This window comes from Chenopodium album, chromosome 13, assembly GCF_948465745.1.
Source record: "Chenopodium album chromosome 13, dcCheAlbu1.1, whole genome shotgun sequence".
Lineage (NCBI taxonomy): Eukaryota > Viridiplantae > Streptophyta > Magnoliopsida > Caryophyllales > Amaranthaceae > Chenopodium > Chenopodium album.
In genome coordinates this window covers 3,703,400-3,728,170 of record NC_137846.1, presented here as the reverse complement: position 1 = coordinate 3,728,170, position 24,771 = coordinate 3,703,400, and the positions used below count along the sequence as shown (strand labels likewise).

General features: G+C 31.7%; 3 protein-coding genes and 1 long non-coding RNA gene across 6 annotated transcripts; 3 read left to right on the top strand and 1 right to left on the bottom strand.

Moving 5' to 3' along the window:
* The first annotated feature begins 4,122 nt into the window (after positions 1-4,122).
* On the top strand, positions 4,123-6,299 carry LOC145576003 (auxin efflux carrier component 5-like). The gene is made up of 5 exons (XM_081633790.1): positions 4,123-4,912; positions 5,013-5,098; positions 5,259-5,416; positions 5,676-5,752; positions 5,967-6,299. The coding sequence occupies exons 1-5, from the start codon at positions 4,200-4,202 to the stop codon at positions 6,043-6,045; spliced, it is 1,113 nt and encodes a 370-aa protein (XP_081489916.1). The 5' UTR covers positions 4,123-4,199; the 3' UTR covers positions 6,046-6,299.
* A 1,239-nt stretch (positions 6,300-7,538) lies between these two features.
* LOC145577092 (polygalacturonase-like) lies at positions 7,539-9,614 on the top strand. The gene is made up of 4 exons (XM_081634769.1): positions 7,539-8,057; positions 8,452-8,741; positions 8,948-9,182; positions 9,279-9,614. Exons 1-4 carry the CDS (start codon positions 7,539-7,541, stop codon positions 9,501-9,503), a joined length of 1,269 nt encoding a protein of 422 aa, XP_081490895.1. The 3' UTR covers positions 9,504-9,614.
* A 1,837-nt stretch (positions 9,615-11,451) lies between these two features.
* On the top strand, positions 11,452-17,351 carry LOC145576002 (uncharacterized). Of its 3 annotated transcripts, XM_081633787.1 has the most exons (15): positions 11,452-11,940; positions 12,076-12,192; positions 13,371-13,493; positions 13,633-13,692; positions 13,769-13,864; positions 14,080-14,160; positions 14,253-14,371; positions 14,508-14,609; positions 15,239-15,355; positions 15,620-15,676; positions 15,804-15,870; positions 16,005-16,058; positions 16,145-16,234; positions 16,395-16,427; positions 16,760-17,351. In XM_081633787.1, exons 2-15 carry the CDS (start codon positions 12,178-12,180, stop codon positions 16,877-16,879), a joined length of 1,134 nt encoding a protein of 377 aa, XP_081489913.1. In that variant the 5' UTR covers positions 11,452-11,940; positions 12,076-12,177; the 3' UTR covers positions 16,880-17,351. The 3 variants fall into 3 exon arrangements, with proteins under 3 accessions (XP_081489913.1, XP_081489915.1, XP_081489914.1); XM_081633789.1 differs by lacking the exon at positions 11,452-11,940 and having other exon boundaries at positions 11,998-12,192; positions 13,418-13,493; XM_081633788.1 differs by lacking the exon at positions 11,452-11,940 and having other exon boundaries at positions 11,998-12,192.
* A 3,375-nt stretch (positions 17,352-20,726) lies between these two features.
* LOC145576001 (uncharacterized) lies at positions 20,727-21,955 on the bottom strand. Its single transcript, XR_014098305.1, has 2 exons — positions 21,506-21,955; positions 20,727-21,364 (listed from the first exon to the last, which is right to left on the bottom strand). It is a non-coding gene; the product is annotated as an uncharacterized LOC145576001 (long non-coding RNA).
* Positions 21,956-24,771: the final 2,816 nt, after the last annotated feature.

Sequence of the window (24,771 nt, the reverse complement as noted above, 5' to 3'; positions counted from 1 at the left end):
ACAAGTCTTTTTACTCCTAATTAATTATTATAATCTAAATTATCTAAGTAACCAATATTTATATTTGAGTATGAAACTAAACTACAAGGAAAAGGAATAGGGGAAAAAGCAATATATAAAAGGATCTAGGGCATAGGTTCACCAATAAATAATACTCCAGGGTAAAACATAGTAATCAATCATTGACATTGCATAAATAACATGATTAACAGGCTCTCGCAATTTATTAATCAACATAGATCTAACAGGCTCTCGCAATTTACTAGATCTAAGTTCTTATTGAAAATAGCCTTTAATATCAAATTAACATCTGCTCGATTCATCAATTTAATATTGCTATACTTTTGCAAGCCGCAATTGTAAAACATTAAAACGATTCAATAAGAAATTATCATGCAATACCAACAATCAATAATAGTCAATCATCAATGCATCAATTAACCAGATTGTAAAGGGCTCTCGCTACTTATTACAATCACACAATTAATTTATCGGTATTAAATCTCATCTCTCGAATCTTGACTTAACCATTTATAAATTAACTTGCCTATTGAAACTAGACCTAAACATTAATTCTCATCTCTCGATTCTTGAATCAATATTGTCAAACTCATGCATAAAAGATAGGCCTAATCTAGTCACAGAGCATTAAATCAATCAATAGGAAATTAATCTAGCATTGATAATCAACAACAATAATTTACCCCTTCATATTATTTATTAGATCCCCATAAACCCTAGAAATTAAACTATTCACACATATTAAAAACTAAACGAATCAAAGTAATAAAATATATCATGATGAAAGGAATAAAATAAATAACTAAGATTAAGGGAAGAGAAATCGTTACCAAAATAAATCTGGAATTAATGAAAGAAAATAAGAACAAAGGTTTAGAGAGAAATTAAGAGAGAGAAAGTCTAAGTAGAGAGAGAAAGTCTAAGAGAGAAGATATTAAAATCGTATTACGGAGGAGTATTTATACTCCCTACAAAAATCCTAAGCTAAAAAAAATTAAACTACGCTAATCATCTCCTAAAAATACACGCGCCCGATCGGGCGAGGCACCGCCCGATCGGGCGCGCCTTTTTTACTCTAACATAAATCTCGCGCCCGGCCGGGCGCGTCACCGGGCGCCAGACCAAGCTTCTCCCGCCCGGCCGGGCGCGCCTCCGGGCGGCTCATTTGGGCCAATATTTGGACTTCGATTGGGCTCCAATTCTTCGAGCCAATCTGGGTTTCCTCTTTGGGTCTTGAATACTCGGTCCAAATGCCCCGGTATCACCTATACTGAGCCCTTAATCACCGGTTCGATGGCTCTAACCGGCCCTGGGCTATAAAATCTGGTTGTGTTTCTCCAATGCTCGTGATTGCTCCAAAATATCTCGGGAAAATACTCCAAAAGCATAAATCCCTGCAAAAGCCAACCAAATCTACGAAAACACTGGAAAACACCAATTAGTAATAAAAGTGGCTCTAAAGAGCCAAAAACACTACTAATTATGACCAAGGGACGGGGGTAAAATACTATAAAAAATAGACACATCAGGAGTTTTCCTTTTTCTTTTTTTTTTTTTAATTTTAAATCTAGATTTTTTAAAAGTTTTTTTAATTTAAGTTTTTTTTTAAAAAAAAAATATTTAACCAATCACACATGTGACATGTGTCATTTTTAACCTGTAAAACAGGTCACAGGTTTTTTGTTCTATTTTTGGCAGATGTGTATCAAAGGTGGTGTTATTGTGGAATAACCAAAAGGTGGTGTTATTTAGGGAAGACCGCTTAAAGGTAGTGTTATTTTTGACAAATTTCAATAATTTCATAGAACATCAATCGTCATTGATTAGTTACAAAAAAGTTTTAACAAGTTTCACTAATTCACTTTGTACATATATAAGTTAAAATTATTAGTCTAATCAGTAAAAGTAGTTTTAGTTATTTGAATTAATAAGTGAAAGATGAAGTAAATAAGGGTAGGTTCTAAAGCTAATAGATAACGACATGTTTAGTTCACCTTATTTTCACTTATTTCAAGGCTAATGATTAAATGTATCTTTACTTAGAGTAATAATGACAAATCGCTACCCTTATTAACTATGCGTTTAACTGTTTAAGATCGAATTGTACTTGTATATGTGCTTTGACTAAATATGGTAAATTAGTACCAACTTGTCAAGAAATATGCTGGTTGCATAAGCAAATAAGCAATGTATCCAAAGACTTAAAGTTGGGATATTAATATGCTATTTTAATGGTGAGAAACTTAGATGACAGAAAAAAAAGCATCAAATAAAAACTGTGAAAATGGAAACACAAGGAAATGGTATATATATTTATTAGTGTTAGAAAGAAGATTAGATTTCTCAGCTTTCTTCGACATGTCTTATCTCCACTCGAAAATTCGTGTTTTCTTATCACAACTCATAATATTATCTACCTCATAATTTCCGAAGAAACATTCCCTTAATTTCTATGGTTATAAAGGAGGAAGAGCATCTAGCTAGGGTCTTGCATGCCCGGGGATCAATCGCTCACCCAAGTGGCTAAATTGCTCGTGAGATAGGATATCGAGCTTGTGTACGCTATGGGCAAAGCCAGCTATACTTGGCCGCATTTTGTAAAGCATGGCTTGACATAACACGAATCAATTATGCAATCAAATCATAAAAGCAAATATTTACTACTACGTGTAACTTATAGTCTCTTAATTTTATAACGTAATCAATCAATCTCGACCTCTCTACACTTCCCCTCATATATGAGGTATATATTCTTTTATCAATGTGGAATATTCATATAGTCACACGCAATTAACCTAGGTGCATATAATTGCATAATCATTACTTTATCATGATCAAAAGAGTCACAACACACATTATTACGGGACAAAATTTAAAGTTGGCTCTATCTACTTGTGTAAGTTGCGTAAAACTTGAAGTGATTAAGCATCTATAATTCAGAGTACAAATTCTTGCACGCATAATGATGCTCCACGTTGTCAGGTATAGTATCACATATTCACATACACTGATACACTAGCATTGTCAAAAATTTTATGCCATCATCAGATCAAAATCCAAAACGTAAATTTGTTAAAACAAAATTCTTCAAACTCATGTCTTAAAACAATAATGTTCACTAAAATTATTTATGGACCTCATTCCAATAATATTCCATTCCCTTATTTTTTGATCATCCAATCAGGAATAATTTACGCATGCCATTTACAATATTTATACTCCGTATATTTTTTTTAAAAGATATAATCCTAGTTCATAGACCTGTATTACTCTCTTTGTTTCAAAGTGATGAATGTCAATAGTTTAGACCCAAAAAAAAAAAAAAAAAGAGTGCATGTTGGCAAAATTGGAAATATTTAACAATTGTGTTGGCAAAATTGGAAATATTTAACAATTGACTTAGTAAAATTGACATATTGTGAAATATTGAAAACTAGGAAAGACAATCGAAATTAAAGATTTGCTTGCTTACGTATACATACATATATATATATATATATATATATATGTATTCTCTCCATATGTACATTGTTTTTTTCTTTAAGAAGTTTGAGTACAAATTTTTTCATTAATTAATTAATTACACTCCACATCAAGTTCAATCATTTGCTTGAATTAAATATAATGAATAATACATGTCAAAAATATTTAAATACTAAATGGCCTTTAAAAATAGGAAAGATATTCAATAAAGACATATACAATTAATAAAAATATATATATATAAAAAAAAAAAACTTTATAATTTGAGCTTCATTTCAATTCAATTTTTATTTTGTTATTGTAAATTTTCATTGTACTTGATCGTAATAAAAAATTTCTTTTGTTAATATGGAAAATTACTATGCCATAGTTAAGCCTTTTTTTTTACTAAAAAAAATAAATAAATAATTCTCTTTATACTTCCGTAAAAAAATGTACTTTCTAAAACATGTACCTTATATTCTTATAAAGTTTTAACTTAATAGCCGAACACTTATTTCCCAAAAAAAATTATACAAAAACTTTACTCTAAAGTAGAGATGCTAGTTATGGAATATGCATATAAATAGCTAGCAAGATGACCATTGATTTTGTCATAAACAGTGCTCTATACTCAATTAAATTAAACACTTTCATATTATATAAAGCCTTATTAACAAGGGTTCGTTCATATTTTATCACTTAGAGAAATAATTATGATTAGCTTAGATGATATATATAAGGTCATAGTAGCCACGGTTCCACTCTATGTAGCCCTAATCTTAGGTTATGGTTCGGTCAAATGGTGGAACCTATTTAAACCCGATCAAGTCGATGCCATAAACCGGCTCGTTTGTTACTTCACCCTTCCTCTATTCAACCTAGACTTCACCGCACATAGTAATCCCTTTAAATGGAACTACAAGTTCCTAGCCGCGGATGGTATATCTAAAGTCATTATTGTCGCGGTGTTAGCCCTTTGGGCTAGGTGTAGTAGTAAAGGAAGTTATTGTTGGTCGATTACTAATTTTTCTTTGTGTACACTAACTAGCTCACTTGTGGTTGGGGTGCCCTTACTAGGAGCCATGTACGGTCAACTAGGTATTGACTTAGTTGTTCAATTTTCGGTTATTCAAGCTATTGTTTGGCTAACGGTGCTTTTATTTGTTCTTGAGTTTCGTCAATCTAGGTCAGATTTTCCTAGTACTATGAATTGTAGTACTAGTGTAGTGAGGAATCCTCCTCAAGTCCATTCTCTTGAGAGTTCTCGGAACGATTTGGAAGGAAAAGTTATTAATATTGATGGTTTAGGGGATGGTAATAGACCATCGTTATGGTGTTTGATGAAGGTAGTTGGGAAGAAATTGCTTGCTAATCCCAACTCTTATTCTTGCATTGTAGGCATTGTTTGGGCGCTTTTCGCTTGCAGGTAATTATTATAATTATGTGCTATGATTTTATTATTTGATTTAATTAATTTGTTATGATTTAGATATTAACATGTTAATGTTATTGATGTATATATGTAGGTTCAATTTTCAAATACCAAGCATTGTTGATGGATCTATACTCATTATGTCAAAAGCTGGGACTGGCACTTCTATGTTTAGTATGGGTAAGCCTAATTATATAATAATCACCCTACATAAAAAACACGTGTTACCTTCTCAGACAAATAGTTATTTATTTATATGTGCAGTACACAAAATTATCAAAATATAGGTACACCCAGATGTACAATGAACTTAATGTTTAGTTATATTGGGGATATGTAGGCATGTTCATGGCTTTGCAAGAGAAGCTAATCGCGTGTGGACCAAAATTGACCATGTTTGGGATGATCCTGAAGTTTGTAGCTGGCCCAGCTGCCATGGCTATTGCTGCCCTTGTTGTTGGTTTGCATGGCGATGTTCTTCGTATAGCTATTATCCAGGTATATATTATACAATAGTGTACACCCTTGTTATTCTCTTCAATTTTTAAATTATATTGTTATTTCGGAGGAAGGGATTATATATGTACTCCTTAGGGCCTGTTCTCATTGACTGAACTGAGCTGAACTGAACTGAATATTTTATAAGAGAAGAAAATTAGGAGCTGAACTGAACTGAACCACTATATCATGTTTAGAGTTACGATATACTTGTTAAAACTTACGTAGTGATACAACTATTTTGTTTTTCTTTTTTCAGGCGGCATTACCACAATCTATTACCTCATTCATATATGCCAAAGAATATGGACTACATGCGGATGTGCTTAGTACTGCGTAAGTTTGTTTGATCAACAAATGTCTTAATAAATTCGTCAAAATTAAGAATAGCTGAAAAAGAAGTATGTAAGGATTGAGAACGGAGGGAGTAATAATAATAATAACTAAGAGATTTCAATAATTATGTACTCCGCGATTAATTATTTAACATTTTGGTGTGGTTTATGACCTTTTAATAATTTTGTGTCTTGTCTGTTTTGGCATATTGCAGGGTGATCTTCGGAATGATGGCATCACTTCCAATTTTGATAGCGTATTATGCGATTCTTCAGACATTACATTCTTTATAAAGTACTCTCAATTTGTACCATAAAGGTTATATTATACTCCATGATTAATATGGGGAGATTTTTTTCACTTTACACAAAGTACGTCTTTTAAATCGATTAACTATAGAGCTTGTAATCACGCATCAGGCTAGATACTTAAAAAATTTAGTTCTGTATTTCCACCTCATGTATATAAATAAGTACGTACTCCCTTGATCCCTTCGTCTTATTGTGTATTCTATCTTTTTGTATTGTTGTACAAAAAAAATTGTAATGACTAATGAATATTAATTTCAATATCATTCCATCATTGGTAGCTTAGCATAATCATTATTTAGTTGTTAATAGCTGATGTGGATGTGAAGTGATTATTCGTATTGATCTTTTTTAAAAAGCAATTCTTTCTATCATATCAGAAGTGATCGGACATATTGACTACTGGTTATGTTTATTTTAAGTCTAGATCCATATCGATAGTATCATTATAACAAGATATTAGAGAGCGTTAATTAGATGTAACCATTGTAAAAGGTTGTACATAAAGCTACCAATAATTTAAAATATTAACAATATAAGAAGAAAAAAAACTAATATGTATGATATGTGCATACAATTCTTTTTCTCCTTAGGAGCTCAATATATAGTCGTGATATGTTGATATATTGTGTGATTACTTAATATGGTCCGATGTACTCCCTCCGTCCCTAAATTACATTTCTGTTTCTCTCTATTATGTGAGAAATAAATGCTAGAAGCCTAGAAGTATGAATGTAATTTAGGGACGGAGGGAGTAGTTATTTAGGTAAGATTCTACTAATTGTTCGAGAAAATAAGAATTTTTCAAATGTAGAAAAAAATCATTACAAATGAAGAAAGATTTCAATACTGAAATCTAATGTAGTTTTAAATATTGCACTTATTGCTACGTACCGCCACTAGTTCATGACTTAATTAGTAAAGAGGAAGTAAATATGGAAGTACGTACGGTCGGTACGGATTATTGTTACTGTACTTAATGATGCCTAATTAAAATAATTAATTTGAGGCTGTGAATTTCAATCGAAATTATAGAAGTTGGAATCTAAATGGGAAATTAATTTAACATTTTTATAGCATGATTACCAATTTGTAAACAAAGAAAATATACAAGATTTAAAAATTCAAGAAAACAACATATTTGAATCAAATATAATTAACAAATTCATATTTTCCATCAAAAACTAAAATCAAACCCATATTGGGAAGAGTTTAAAATGGACAAAAATCAAGAGAAAATAAGATATTACCCAATCCAAATTGATCTAAAATATTTTACATCCCTTAATTGAGATTTACTAGGAATAAAATATTTTTGATACACCACTCTTTCTTCTACTCTATTTCAATTCCATAAATAAATTATCATAGCCTTAGTATAAATTAAAAACCATTGAACTCCTAATTAAACCATTTTATTGACTCTTCATTTTCATCACTTTACACCCACAAAAACCCTTAGAATTAAGCTCATCACCATGACTCCTAGTAGTAACAACCTCATTCTCCTTCTAATACTCCCCTTTTTCTTCCTTCACCCTTCTTTAGCATATCGAATGAGACCGACATTCGATAATTCCCTATCACCATCATTGTTGTCGTCGTTGTTGTCATCATCCTCATCGATACAAAGATTTATAAATGTAAGAAATTTTGGTGCAAGAAATGATGGAAAGACGGATGCAACAAAAGCATTCCTTGATGCATGGGATGCTGCTTGTTCTTCGACGAATCCATCCATTTTATACGTACCAAAAGGAGAATATTTGTTGAAACCATTGCAATTTGAAGGAAATTGTAAGAGCTCAAAAATTGTGTTCCAAATTGATGGAACCCTAGTTGCTCCTAATGACTATAGAGAGATAGCTTCAAGTCATCATTGGATTATGTTTCATGGAATAAATGGCCTTCATATTAAGGGTGGTGTCCTAGATGCTAAGGGTAAGTACTTGTGGAATTGTAAGGCATCTAATCAACAATGTCCCGATGGGGCTAAGGTAACCTCGTTATTTTTGCTTAACTTGAATTATACTTTTTTAGCCACCTGGCTATAATGTATTCGTTTGAATTGAACCCGGGTAGAATATATGTATAATGTACACTGTTTTTATTTAATAACTTATTTTAGTATCATTTCATATCATATGAATTTTTTGTACATATAGTAGTGTTCTATGTCATTCCTGTTGAAATAGATTGTTTTGATATAATTGGTAAAGATCGAATCTACTCAATGGTTAATGATCGAGAATTCGAGATCAATGATTGTCTCATACAAAACTTTACCTTATTGTTGATATCTTATGTGTCGTGTACTTAATATCGATCTTTGATTTTGTATTTTCTAATATATACCTCTTCTCGTTTTTTGTTTCCTCTTTGATGGAGTAGACGTTGGGGTTTGATAACTCGAAGAACATATTCATTGATGGTTTGACATCAATTGACAGCCAATTGTTCCATGTTACAATTAATGCATGCCAAAATATAAAGATAACAACGATGACAATTACAGCACATGCTGATAGTCCTAATACTGATGGCATTCACATAGCATTTTCAAGAGGAGTTACAATATTGGATTCAAATATTAAGACGGGTGATGATTGCATTTCAATTGGTCCAAATAATCAAAACTTATGGATCGAAAATATACATTGTGGTCCAGGACACGGTATTAGGTATGATCTCTACATACGTGCTATTAAAACGTTGTGGTTAATTCTTATTTGATCTTTGTGTCTCTAGAATACTCAAGCTCATTTGAATACTTTACTGTGTTACCTTAAATTTTTTTAATATTTATGGTGAAATTAGATTGTAACAAAATTAAAATCTGTTACTAATATTGGTATTAATTTTATAATTATGGTGTTTGGACCAACAGTATAGGGAGCCTTGGACGTGAAAAGTCAGAAGAAGGTGTAATGGTCCAAAATGTGATGGTGAAGTCAGTAACATTCACAGGAACATCTAATGGGCTGAGAATTAAGACTTTTTCAACTTCAGTCAATGGAAGAGTTAAGGACATATTTTTCTTGGGGGCCCGAATGAATAATGTCCAAAACCCAATTATCATCGATCAAAATTATTGCCCTCATAATAGTTGCCCTACTGGCCAGGTATCCTTTGATTTCTTTCAGTTAAGTTTAGTTCAGTTCAATCTACCCCTTAAGAGCATATTATTAATTATTTTCTTTTATGTATTTATATGATAGGGATCGGGCATACAAATTAATAATGTCGTATACAAGGGAATTCGTGGTACATCAGCTTCTAAAACAGCCTTGATCTTTGAATGTAGCTCCAAGAAGCCTTGTGTAGGATTAACGTTGCAAGATATTAAACTCTCGTATCGTAACGAGATTCCTGAATGTGAAGGTGAAAATGCATATGGAAAAGTTATAGGATTTATGCAACCATCTAATTGTCTAAGACACTGACAATTACAATTGTTTCTAGGGTTGTATGGTTAGAGTATAGAGGTTAAGTTAAAACCCTACTTTTTTTGCTAGCTAGGGATTTCATACAATTTAAAGTTTTTCTATCAATCAAAAAGAAAAACTTTGAGTTCATAAAAAGAAAATAAAGGATACTTACGATGTGACTAATAAAACTTAAATTCTCTCTACGTCTTTAATTGCCTAACAATATACTTGTTCCTTTTTTTTTTTTTTTTTTTTTTTTTTTTTTTTTTTTTTTTTTTTTTTTTTTACAGTTTATGTGCATGAATTGATATTATGGATTTGCTTCTAAAAAATATTATTTTACTTCATTATGTTTAAGCTTGTAAGTAGTTGATATAAAGTTCAAGCTCGAAAAAATTGATGCTTATACCTGTGACTCGAGTTTAATACTTCCTCCGTTACATACCACTCAGCTCGCAACACAGGAATATTATTTGTGAGACATAAAATATTCCTTTGTTGCAAGTAATTTGTAACGGAGGGAGTATCATTGTCATAATCATATATGAAGTACATGTACTTTTTTAAATTGCTTCCCCTACACAATTAGATTTTGACTAGCAACCAATCAAAAAGAATGAATTCTTACAAGTTACTCAAAATTCTATATATACTTTGTACAAATATCCTTAAATTTTCTAAAATTATTCTAGGGGTGGGCTCAAAAAAATTAAAACTTTTATAAGGAGATCGATAGGAGGTTCAGAAAGATCTTAGCAATATTTTTGAACAAAAAAGGGATTATGCTCAATCATAACGATCTAATCATTTCAAGTTATAGGCAATAAATTTGATTTCAGTGTGTCTGAATAGTTTGATCTTATGCTATTGTATGATTTGTGTCCTTACAAATCGGGCTGATTTGATTCTCCTGTATTTGGATAGGATTTTTTGAACCCAATTCAATATCTTAGAAATTTGTAACCATATAATGGGTTGGCAAACTCATGATTATCGCTCCCTAAAAGTGTCCATAAAATAAGAAAATGGCACATTAAAATTATCATGATGTTTACCTTATAAAGTAGATTTTATAATAGAACTGGTCAAAATATTATTATATTGTGACATTTATCATGTGTATTGAAAAATAAAATTAATTGTTGTTCATAACTGCATAATACTTAGGGTTTATTCTCTTCAACTAATTTTTAGTTCAGTATAGTTCAGCTTCAATTAATTCAGTTCAATCCAGTTTAATTCAGCCCAATTCAGTAAATCAGAACAGACCCTTACAATACAAAGTACGGAGTAGATCAAAGTATTAATCATGCATAATTAACGTGTTAATGCGTTACACTTGTGCAAAAAGCAAGATCCAACCATCAAAAAGTTTAAATTAAAGTAATTTTAAACTGATTTTTCAAATCAGGCCTATTCTAAAATGACAAGTAACGTAATGCATCCATTGTATAGAAATTTCATATAGTCACAATTCCCTTAACCCCACGGTAGAGGAAAATAATTAGAAGTGTACGTGATTAGTGGATAACCTTTTGCAATGTACCTAAAGCATTGTGGTTGTGGACCTCTTTTTCACAAAAAGCTCCATTTTTTCCTTGATTGATCATAAGAAAAGACCTATCATAATCAAGTTTGTTGTAGAAAATTGGACAACTATTTCTAGAAAAGCAAGAATCCCCTATTTATCTATTTTCATACAATTACTATATTTACCAATTTATTATTATTATTATTATTATTATTATTATTATTAAAGAAAAACTTATCAGTTTATTTTAGGGTTCAGTTTTGCGTAATTAGGTTTTAATCCCCTCCTAATTGTTATTGCGGGGATCGAAACACGCGATTTTTTCCACCAAAATGCAGCTCAAGTATCACTACATCAACATCCAATTGATAGTTCGTTTTAGTTATGAATATACAAGTACCAACTTCCAATATAAGTACAAGTTTACTCTTGTGTAATCTACAATTCTTCACCAAAATTATCCAACCAACCTTTCAAACAAACCAACAACTCCACAACATAGTACGAGTCTAACTATATCGTCTATCATAATTTAGTTTTCATGTATGAATCCTATAACTTATTCAAATGTTTTGAACTATCAACTCGATTATACTTCTTACGACAATACCTTCCACAGTTCCACATAAGCTGGGGAGCTTAGATAAAATAAAATTGATTTTCTTCCCTAATCTTTGTCTTTTAACTTGGTTAAATTACATTCTAATTTTGGCATTGATGCTAAAGATCGTGTGCCCCTTGCTATTCGCTTCACATTTTCTCTCTCCTCTCTGTCTTTCTCTCTCTAAATCTTTTTTAATTTTGTAGAATTTTCTCAATAATTTTTTTGCGTTCAATCTTATTTATTGAAAATTTGATATCTATATACCCCAGAAAGAAATCAAACCGAATCCCTCTTCCAATTTCAAATCATATAAACAGGTGAGTATAAAGTTATAATCTTTTTCAGAATTTTGATAAAACAATTTTTTTTTTTTTAATAAAGGTAGTATTTTTCTTTAATTTTTTTTTTATGTTAATGGGATAATTATTGATGAAATTATGCTTAAATTTCAGGGTCATTTTTCCTATTGGAAGAGAGGAGCTAGAATTTGAAGGTTTTGTAGTAATATTATTGAAAAAGATGTTGACAGTTTGAAATTCGTTAAAAAGACAAAAATGGCTGCCAAAAACGTAAGTACTTTTTTACATTATTCTATTATTGGATTTTTTTTTTAATTTATTTTAATAAAATATGTAAGGGATGATATTTTAATTGCTTATTAACATGTTTATCTTGCTTGTTATGTAATTGATGATTATATTATTACCAGGTGTTTTGTTTTACAATTTATAATTTGTAGTTGTTTGATGATGAATACTTTTTTTATAAAATTCATTTCTACTTTGAAAATGTCAAAACTATATCTATTACTTTGTTAAAATTGTCTGAAAATTGAAAACTTTGGTTAATCAGGCTGCAGAATTCTGTTTTGATGATTAACTGCCTCGAATTTAGGTTGATGAAGGATGTTTATTGAGTATTAGATAGGGTTTATTAGTTTATGATGCTGCAAGAATGAGTTTTGCTTATGAGACTAAGTCAAAGTTCATCTGATCATGCTAGAAATTCAGCTTTGTTTGTAATCAGACAAGTAGTTTTTCTGATTACAAACGAAGCTGAATTTCTGTGATGTTCAGCTGTAGTTTTTGCGAAAATGCTAATGTAGTGAGTGTCTTGATGCATATGAGGACCTATAGCAGTATAGCTCATGGTTATTTGTGAGCTGTGAATCCTGTGATTGCTATGATGCCTATGCTTGTTTCGGAGTGATTAGCGCCACAGGCCTTAGGAGTTAGGACCGATATAGTTATACTCTCATCTTCTATAGCTAGCACCTCCTAGATGATTGACCCCTTTTCTTCCTTTTGCATTGTTGCTACATCATCTAGGAGCGCTTAATCTTAGGTGCATCTTATAATTTGCCCTTGACGGCCTTATGTGGTACTCCGTGTGTTTTAGGAGAAGACCTTCCTTAATTTGAATTATCCCAGCGAGATGTTGTCTAGTAGCTAACCTCAGTGGCATGTGGACATCCTAAACCTCAGTTATCATTAAAGTAGGGAAAATAAGCTACATTCTTTCTTCTAGAGCCTGATTTGATATTTCAAAGTTTGGTCTGTTTGGATTGTGTACTCATCGTGGGTAGAATAGGATTCATTGTGAAACGATAAAAAATGGTGTTTTATCTTAGTGTGTTTGTAATCTTTGTATGCTAAGGTGGAATAGTAAATTTTTCTGAGTCTGCACCAGGACATTCATACTAGCTTTCTTCCTTTACATGAGATTGATGATATTATGATATATGCAGATTGCAATGTTTTCTGATACAAAAAGCCGAAGGTCATGTATTTGCAGTGTTTTTCAAGCAGCTGCTGCAGTTGTCCTAATTTACTTGATAGGGAGTGTTTTTATTCTACCAGTTTACAGACAGGTATGCTCTGTCCACCAAATACTCATGTGTTTTATAAGTTGAACTTCCTAGATATAACTTTCGGCTTTCTTTTGATTTTTGCAACCAACAATGTGTAGCAAGACTAGCAACACCTAAATAACCTTGTCTTCCTGTGCAGGATACTCCAAAAATGGGGCTTGCTGGAAGTATGGACCTATTGCTAGGCAATAGATGTGAGGTCTGTTTTCCTTCCTATACAGATAATAATAGATTGTGTGCCTTTTATCTTATTTTTTTTTTTTTTCATGTATTAGAATCAGTGCAGACCTCGTGGAAGCGAGTCATTGCCTCAAGGGATTGTCGCAAAGAATTCTAATTTGGAAATGAGACCACTATGGGGCCTTCCAGAGGTAAATTATGTTTCTTTTCCTTTTTACATATGTATGTTTAGTTAGTGAGGCTATTTAGCTAACTGTCAACCAAGTAACAGGGGTTGAAGTCTTTTTCAGCCAATTTAGGCAACTGTCAGCTAACAGCTAGCAATTTAGTGTTTTACTTATTTAGCTGAAAACCTTTATCATTCCTATCAATGAGTATTTGATCAATTGTAAGTTTGCTTGAACAGAAAAGTAACTCATCTCTGAGTTTGCTCGCAGTTGCTGTTGGGATTAAGCAAAAACAACTTGTGAATGCAATGGTTAGCAAGGTAATTATCATCTGCAACAGTGCTCTTGCTGGCTGACTGCTCTAGCACAGGTGTCGCACATAACATACTAATCTTTTCATGTGGTATTTCAGTTTCTCTCGAGGGGTTTTTCTGTGATGCTTTTCCATTACGATGGTAATCTTGATCAATGGAAGGACTTTACGTGGAATGATCGAGTCATACACATATCTGCAATCAATCAAACTAAATGGTATCACCCTTGTCGTATCATGTTTGTTTTAATGTGATAGCTACCCTTTAGCTTCTTTTTGGCATGAATAATGCTCTTTAATATCAGATTAATTGCTTATATCCTGACTTGGCTCAGGTCTTTTACGGTGATATAGGTGGTTTGCAAAGCGATTCATGCACCCAGATGTAGTTGCTGCCTATGAATATGTTTTTCTCTGGGATGAAGATATTGGAGTAGACTATTTTGATCCTTTAAGGTGTGTACCATCCTGCATTCCTGCACACTTGTAAAGCATGTACTAATATTTTATGATGAAATCTCATTTAGATGATTATTATGATTTAGTGATTGAGTGAATTATAATTTCAGGCTTATTTGTTAGACTATGATCTGAAGTTAATACATCAAAAATGTCAAATAGTAGTAAGTAGTTTCATTCTTCTGCAAGATGATTAAAGTCATTTCCTACCACTTAATCAAAAATCTTTGGTTTTCGAATTTGGGTGAGACGTGAGACATAAGCTGCTAATTTAAAGAGGTTGATAAAAGCCTTATGATAATTTTGTAGGTTGTCAATGTTGTCAATCTTGTCATAGAAACACAAGCTTGATGTGCATTTAAGGTTAAGTGCATGCATTTAATTTTCCTTGTCAAGCCGCATATCTACTTGTTAGAATATGATGTAATAATGCAAAATTTTGCAATGCTTCACTTTTCCGTGTATAATTTTTCCCATCCTTTGAGTATTCGCTAAGTTGTTAGATTGAATCAATTTACTCAACTCGGTCTCAGGGAATGTTTGAATCTGAGGACTGGACCAGCTATCTTAATTGAAACCATTTAATCCTTATTGGGTTGCTTTTAATGCCTTTATATTTAATGTAGGTATGTATCTATCGTTAAAGAGGAGGGTCTTGAAATCTCCCAGCCAGCACTTGATGGTAACAGATCAGAGGTGCATCACCAGATTACATCTCGGGGAAGGAGAGGAAAAGTTCACAGGTAATCTTTGTGCTACTTTGGCATCTTGGTGTGTAGTCATAGCTTTGGTCGCTTATGTTTTTGCCTACACAATTAATCCGATACATTTCCAACTCTTTTGCATCAATTCTACATTGGTTCACTCCTGCTTAATCAACTCTGGATCTGCTATGTTTTGAGCTGACATATGAACATACATTGCAAAGCATTTTTTCTTTTTTTTTTTTTTTTTTTGTATGTTTTTATTTGTTGTAAGATAACTTGAAGCTATTATATCCTTTGTAGGAGAACATACAAGCATAATGAATGCGATGAAGACAGTTCTGGTCCTCCTTGTACAGGGTAATTATATCTCTACTTTAAAAGTATAAGAGAAACTAGCTAGCTATAATAATTATCTTGGCACTCTTTAAACTTAACAATATATTCAGGGAGGTAAAAGCCGAATAAGACTTTTGATGTGTTGCAGGTGGATAGAAGTCATGGCTCCAGTGTTCTCTCGAGCAGCATGGCGTTGTGTATGGTACATGATTCAGGTTTGTCTTTCCTATGATCTGCAGCTAATATCTCTAGAATGTAGGGGATCTCCTTTTTTTGTTAAAAAAAAAAAAAAATTCTTCACAAAACATGCTTTGGCATTGTTCATGTTTTAATCCAATGTGTTTTGCAGAATGACTTGATACATGCTTGGGGTTTGGACATGCAGCTGGGATATTGTGCACAGGCAAGTTTTTGGTGATCATTATTTGTCGCACTTTATTTGTACATTTTCCGTGTTATAATTATAGGTTTTTAAATTGCTTTTCTCAGGGAGATCGAACCAAAAAAATTGGGGTTGTAGATGCTGAGTATGTGATACATTATGGCCTGCCTACACTAGGGGAGCCGCTAGGGAAAAAGGTAAGCAGTAGCGTATCAACAATAACCTATTCTTCATGACTTCATCCCTCGGGTTGTGAAGTAATTGTCTAGTTGATTAGTAGCTGCAGAACTAGTTTTCTTATCTTGTAGGGAAGGATCACTTAATGTATCTAACCATTTTGCCGTTTTTCTTATGTAGCCTCAACTCCATGTGCTTGACAAGCGGGTTGAAGTAAGTCTTCTGGATGAATGCTTTACTATCTATCTTCATACTAATTTATGAAAGTTATATGATTGATGAATATAGCATTATCGCGACAACTATGACTAGTATATATAGCTGTGGTTTTCTATGCATTGAGGGACTAGAATAGTATGTAAATTAAAAACATTATGATATTTTTCTGGTTGTCAGCATTTGTAGCATGTCAAAATAAAGAGTCTGAGTATTTCAACTATTCACAAGTTTTGAAAGTACGAAAAATAGTGTGGTTAATTTGTTTTCTCGCATCAAAATTTGTAGTGCAGTTTTAGACGCTTAATGAACTCTTGGATACTTCTCAGGTGAGGAGACAGTCTTACAACGAATACAAGGTCTTCAGAAGGCGATGGGATAAAGCTGTCCTAACCGATGAATGCTGGAAAAATCCCTATCCACAACCATTGAAACCAATCTCTCGGTAACAGGTACACAACACCGAAAGACTTTATATACACAGATTAAGGACATAATAGTTGTTTATAGATAGCATTTACAGAAATGAAGTCTGCTAAATACCAAACTATGAAAGAACATTTTTGTACAGAAGAGTTGTATACAATGTATAACAATAGTCAAAATATATTTAGTTATTTGTAAGCTTGTCTGGGTTTGAGTTATGTGCCATACTTGGCCTGGCTTGTATATAAATACGAATTATAAAGTATTAAGTATACAACTATAGTCTATACATGATATGATTCTATCATGCCAAAGAAAAGTTGTGTATTTTGGTCATGTTGTGTTGATCTAGTGGCATCTACCATTTTCGTCTTTTTGGGGTCATGTTGTTTTTATTTATTATTCGTGTATAACCTTTAGTTTGGACCCTTATGATAGATCCCTATAAAAAGATAAGTTGTTGATTTATTTACGGTTATGACTTTGATATATCAAGGAGATTATTGGTATTTTCTGGATTTCCTTTTTTTTTTTTTTAAATTTACTCGTTGTATTTATTATTCTCTAGTATCTGTACTTGAAACTGTTGAACAGTTAGTTACTGCAAAAAGTTAGGAATGGAGAAGTATAAGAGCTAGAGAGTTGAGTTGGTCAGCCAATTAAAGGACATCTGGAATTATTGATGGTTTATTATTGATGACTATCCAACCATAACAGATCACTGAATGGTCAAACTGAAGTAAATTAAACTGAGCAATGTTGACTTCATCACCTAAAATTTATGTACATTAATGAAGACCCCCAATTGCCAGGAATAAGTGATTAAGCAAGAAATTGTACTACGCTCCTTGCGATATTATGATACGGAGTATAATATTTTATTCGCTTTAAAAGAGATCTGAAACACGAAAATAATCTGTATATTATACGTATAATCTAATTAATATCATCTCATACAAACATACTATTAAGTAATTTACGTGGTAATGAATAATACTCAAACATTTTTTTAAGAAAAATGAAGGATAATGTATTCATATGTTATGTGTACGTTCGTTAGTGAAGTATGGAGTAGGAGTACATTAATGAAGAGCTAACGAAATATCATAAGAAAAAGGGAAAGTTGGATATTTCGAATACTTTAATTTTTCAACAAACTCATTTAACTCACTACCCACTCCACCGATTATTTGGAGTTTGGCGACCTTTTGTTTTTTAGTCCCACTTTTGCTTAGTACAACAATTGCACTCTTCAATTATATGAAGAAATTTCCTTTTGTTTTTAAAAAAATCGTGACAAATTTTAAATAAGTATTTTGCTAGGATTAAGGATTCAATGAAAATACTGCCTAAACATTTGGAATCGTTGAGTAGTTCATTCTTACATAGTGCACCTCTTTTTCTACAAGTAAAGCTACATAATTATCTAGTAAAGATAATTTATCATAAATGTAAATAATGTGGCATAATTATAGATAATGAGATAATATAAGGTGGAACATTAAGTTGTTACTTTGAAAAATTGTCGTCATTTACTCATTATTGATGTATTGATATTTTGAAAAATTGTCGTCACTATTGATGAATTGTTACTTTGAAAAATTGTCGTCACTATTGATGTCTAAAGCAAAAACCTTTTATATCCTGAAATGAAAGCAATTAAAAGGTAAATGATTTAGAAGGGATTGTCATTTTTCGGGCCTTAATTGGTTGACTTCATTCCATAAATTTAAAATTGATTTTTCTAGACCATTCTTTTATGTATAATTTTCAAAGATCTCTTCATCGTAGGAAAATAAGTAAATGATGTTTTATTTTTGCCATTGTTTAGAGCAAAGTGGAGATTTTATGAAGTAATAAACTGGATAATTTAGAGCACTTTAAATAGTGAGTTGAATGTCACAATCCTTGTGAGTTGTGACAATGAAAAATTGAATAAGAACTTTGTCATGGGCCATCCCATGGCCCAAATAGATCAAAATTGGACCAAAAACAGATGTGGATTCATCAACAAGGATTATTGGTTGTCTAACCGTATTCTAGAAATAAAATTGTAATATTGCATATGTGATGATGACATAGAACCTAATGTGTTCATTTTATTTTTAATTAAGGCCTGTTCTCATTCACTAAAATTAATTGAATTGAAGTGAACTGAACTTATTAGAATTGAGCTGAGCTGAAATGAATATTTTATGAGAGAAGAAAATTAGAAGCTGAACTGAACTTAACTTAACTTAACTTATTAGAGCTGAACTGAACTGAAAATAATATGATGAGAACATACCCTTATTTCAGGTGTAATAAGTTCAGTTAATTTCAATTCAAGATAATAACAGATATACACTAATCTAATGCTCCAAGTATCATATGTATTTCCTAATTAAAATGCTACTTGTATAGTTTTTCATGCAAGAAAAAACATGAAAATAATAAATAATTTTGCCTTAATTAAAACTCTTGTTGAAATATGAGTTCATTAGAAATATAATCATTTAAAGCACAAAGCCCAAAACTAAGTCAATGCATGTAATTAAAAGAAAGATTAGTTTAGTATGGTCATTTGAAGCCCAAACCCCCCTCTCTCGAACCACCCATCCAACCATAAATGCCATCACCTACACTAGTACTTCATACAACCACATTGACTCTAGTCACCATCATAAACATATACCACAATAATTCGATAAACACTTCATCGAGCATCGTGAGAGTGGGACATAAAGAGAAGGTAAGGAAATTCCACTCTCAAAGCGTCCTAATGGAACTTGATCCCATAGGTCGCCAAGGGACAAGTTCTAACCTTTGCACCGAGGTAAGCTTCATGTTTTGGAATCGGACACTTTCAACATACAAGTACTTCGAACAAAAAGAGCAACCGGTTGCAAGTTAATAAAACGTCCCAAAGTCCATACATAAAACCTTTTTTTTTCAATTTTCTTACACAGGAAGATAAGAAAACCGCGACAGGCAATAGAGTTTTACATTTAGATTCGACATAAATGACCTAATCATAAAGATCTAGCATATGAACATATTTTGCTGAAATGAATGTTTGTCCTCTGCTTACTTACCACATACTTATACCATACCACTCGTACTATGGTTACCAGGCAAAGCATTGAACATCTCCAAGCAATACTTTTTCCAAGCAATTGGATAATTTAGAAGAGTACAAATGAAATAAAACATCTTTAATACCATATCAATACTTGTCCCCTCAATTTGACAATTAAAAAAAATAAAGTTGACCCCTCAATCTTGTTGTTGATGTTTTTGTTTTTATCTTTTGTGATTAAAGCATTAATTTGTTTAAAGGGTTTCATTGTAAACATAACCTAAAGTGTTGTCAAGCTGGGAGTTTATGATAAAATTACACATTATTTTATCCTTATAATGTTTCGTCCCTGGCTAAGAGACTATTTACATCTTTCTTTAGAGCGCGACAAGCTAAAGTACTTTCTTAACAATCTAAAGATTGTTCTTTAAGCTATAAGCTCACTTTCTTCATAATCTAATGGGACAAAACCTTGTTATATAAGACAACAATGTACAAAAAGAAAAAACAAAATTGAACAAAGGGAAGAAGCAAAAGAATAAAGGTCAACTAATGGGACTATATATAATTACAATCAATCTTCTTTTTAGTCCACTACAAAGATTCTAACATCAAAGTAATAAGAAACAATACATAAACAAATATCATAAACTTGTATAATCCACAATTACATTAATCACAATCTCCACTATGCACCTTAATCAATTACTACTAATATAAAACTAATCTAGGGCTAAATTTTGGGTCATTGCTTTTTCCAAGCAAACTTTTGCTACTTTTTTTTTTTTTTTTTAAGAAAAAAAAAAATCTAACTTTCTTATGAGGGTCAAATTTTTTTTCACCAATTCCCAAGAAATTGATCAGACAGACTGACAAAAATCATAAGAAGTAGCAAAACCATACCTGGAAATAGCTGTCCCAGTATAACAATGAGCATAATAAACATTAATTGGTAAAATGAAAAGAAAAAAAAAAAAAAAGACATAGCTAGAACACAGATATTCTTCCCATTCACACTTACCAACAGGATTCATATTTAGACCCACAAAAATTGAGTAATTTTTTTTTTCTTTTAATTTTATAAACTAATCCAGAGCCTACTATACTCCGACTAATTTCGATTCGAGTCGGGTAAAACCCCTTAGGGGTTTTAAATATGGCAACCAAAGCAATTACAAACCTTAGGAGTGAAAGAACAAAATCCAAAGGGCCTATTTGGTATGTTGCAATTGATAGCATAGCAACAAGGTGAAGGCAAGCAATAACCTTTAGCTCCACAACAAGTGCAAGGTGCACAAATCTGGAAACTTCCGAGTTTTCTTCTTGTTTCATTCATCACCATCATCTTCTCCACTCTATCTTTATCAATCAATGGGTATAATTTCATCCCCTGTTCTTCAATTGCATTTGTCATATTCCCAGAATTTGAAGAGGTACACAATTCATTTGCCTAAAAATTAGCAAGAAAAAAAAATTAAATCTTGAGAAAACCCCAGAAAAATTAAACTCAAATTACAAGTGGGAATCAAGATTGGAGAAATACCCTGAAAAATTAAACTCAAGTTACAAGTGGGTTTGCAAGAAAACTTACATGGGTAAGCTTGAATTTGTCGGAATTGAAGAACAGCAGTGTTAAACAGAAAACAATCAAAGTAGTAAAAGTTGCCATTTTTGTTGCTGATCAGATCTAAAAATGAGGGTTTTTGAAGGGGTTGGAGAGAGAAAGTTTAAGGAAAGATATAATTGGGTTTTAAAGGTTTATGAATTGAATTGGTGGAAGTTGGGCAGTGAATTCACATGAATCTAATAAATTGTTTGACAAATTAGGGTTTTATATTTTGGGGGAGTTGGGGGTTTTAATGGTGATGATCTCAAGAGGTTGAGACTTGAGAGTGTGTACAGTGGAATGAGAAGTACTCTGTGAGTGAGTGAATTTTGTAGTGAAAATTATTTTGAAATATAATAATACAAATTTTTAAAAAATTTAAGTAATAAAAATTAAAAATTAATAAAAACATGAGGGAGATGTGTGGAATTTGCAATAAAGTTGTGGGGTAATTATGTCCTACATTACAACTGTGTGGATTTATGATTATCATTATCATTATTTGGAGCACCATATTCTTGCATTACCTATTAACTATGACACGTGTCAACATAAGAGAGGTGTTTAATGATTATTTTATTATCTACTTCCTCTTTTCTCTTTTTGTTCTAGTTTGACATTTGAATCCTACTTTAGCATTATTGGCCATGGATTTATAAAAATTTAAGAATGTGATTTGGGGGAGCATACATCAAATCTTATCAAATCACATCTTGATTAAGGCATCTATCATATTGTAAGTTAATTTGGAGTTTATTTGTTGCGCAAAATTTTCCAATTCAATTGATATTGCTAAAATGTTTTTTCCACTCAAAAGACCCTACAAGAGTGTTATTATTTGACATAATTAACACTTTGTCACATTGTCACAAGTAATGAGCTGATTTTAGGGCCTGATCTGAACGGAATTGATTGGAGCTGAACTGAGCTGAACTGAATATTTTATGAGAGAGAGAAATTAGGAGCTAAACTGATTGGAGCTGAACTGAACTGAAATTAAGTAAATATGAACAGACCCTTAGTTACAAAATAAGTTCCTCTGTCTTTTTAAGTTGATATATTTTGAATTTTTTTGGTAAGATATAGCAAATGTGTTTGATATGTCGTCAATTATCTGTTGTTTAACATTTTTTTTAGTTAGTCCACATTAGTTGGCAATTTAGATTGAATATTACCATATTTTATAAAACTCTAATGTTTCATAGCAAAATAAATGGAACTATGATCTTAGCATAAGAAATTTTCATATGAAAGGGCTAAGCTACACTTGGATATTGGACTAGACGTATATCTAATCGCTCATACATCAGTCTGAGTATGAAATTGTATTTTTTAAGGAATAGGGAAATGAGTTGGACAAAGCATTTGAGTTTAAGGCAAAGGAATAAATTAATATAGCCCTTTTTTTAATCAACCAAACATATTAAAGGCATGTTCACTTCAGCTTAATTTCAGTTCAGTTCAACTCCAATCAGTTCAGTTCATTTCATCTCAATTCAGCTCCTAATTTCCTTTTCTCGTAAAATATTTGTTTAAACTCTATTCAGTTCAGTTCAGCTCCAATCAGTTCAGCTCGGTTCATTAAATGTGAACAGACTCTAATTCGTTATAATCACAAGGACATTGAAAAGATTGAATTTTTTATTTTCTTGAGCCGAAGCATATATACCAAACACATTAAACATAAAATTAGAGCTTTTATTAGTAACTAATAAGTGAACTAGATAGTGATCCAAACTTCAATTCGAAATTCAATACGTCATATTAAGTATATTTCAACATATAAACATTCCACCACAATGACCATTTAAATCAACAACAATAATTTCATCAAAATCAAAGCCAAACTCTATAATGATCAAGAAGATCATGCAGGCCCTATTCTTTTGAGCTTCTTGGCAGAGCATAACATAACAGATCTGGGGTCAACAAAGCTGAGTTCCCAACACATTGCAGAGGAGAACTCAGCAGAGTATAGCAGAGCTGAACAGTTAAAAAAAAAAAAAACAGGGTTGTATGTACTCACTCGATCAACTTTGCTAGAGTTTGGGCAGCCTTCATTTTCTTTTCTTTCAACAAATGCAAAAGAAACAAATTGACAGGAACTTGCAATGTGGAGAATATATACTTAGAGCCTGTTCTGTTCCGTTGAAATTCAGTTCAGTTCAGCTCAGTTCAGTTCAGTTCAGTTCAGCTCAGCTCTTAATTTATGTCTAATGATATTGCTAATGATATAAAGCCAAATTTCGTTCTTTTAAGCTCTTATTACAACGACAACAACAACAAAAAATAATAATAATAATATTATTATTATTATTATTATTATTAACAATAATAATAATAATAATAATAACAATAATAATTGAAATAATAATACTAATAATAATAATCAATGAATAATAATAATCATCAATAAATAATAAATATATAGTATATGTGTTTAAAATGTTTAGAGGTTTCAAGTTTTTAATATATTTTCCATACATTTTATAATATATTTTCCATACATTTTATAGTTATAATTATATAGTATATTTTTCGTAAATATTTTAATATGTGCATTTGTATATACACATATGTATAGTAATAAATAATCAATAAATAATCAAATATCACTAATCCGTAGTTAAAAATCACTAATTAAGAGCAAGTTTAGCCCCAAGTCTTAAGACTTGGGGTGACATCATCAAATTGAGTCTTAATATTTATACTTAAGACTTTTCCCATTTTTCTTCAAAAATCTCAAGCAAGTCTCAAGTTGAGTCTTGAAATTTCAAGACTCAACTTAAGACTTGAGATTGGGACCCACTTCACTTTTATTTTTATTATCCTTTTTATTTTTTACACTTTTCTACATATAATATGTCAAATAATTAAGTCTTAGGGCTAAAGTGATAAATTTGTGTAAGTCTTAGTGAGTCTTAACAAGAATTTGATGACATCATTTTCAATGGGGACCACCAAAAATGATGTCACATTCAAGTCTTAAGACTTGAGGCTAAACTTGCTCTAATAAGTTCAGTTCAGTTCAGTTCAGCTCAGCTCAGCTCAGCTCAGTTCAGCTGAGTTCAGTTCAGTTCAGTTCAATTCAGTTCAGCTGAGTTCAGTCAATCGGAACAGGCCCTTAGGGTCTGCTCTTAGCTTATTTTCAGTTCAGTTCAGCTCCAATAAGTTTAGTATAATTCAGTTATTATCTTAATTTTCTTCTCTCATAAAATGTTCAGTTTAGTTCAGTTCAACTCTAATAAGTT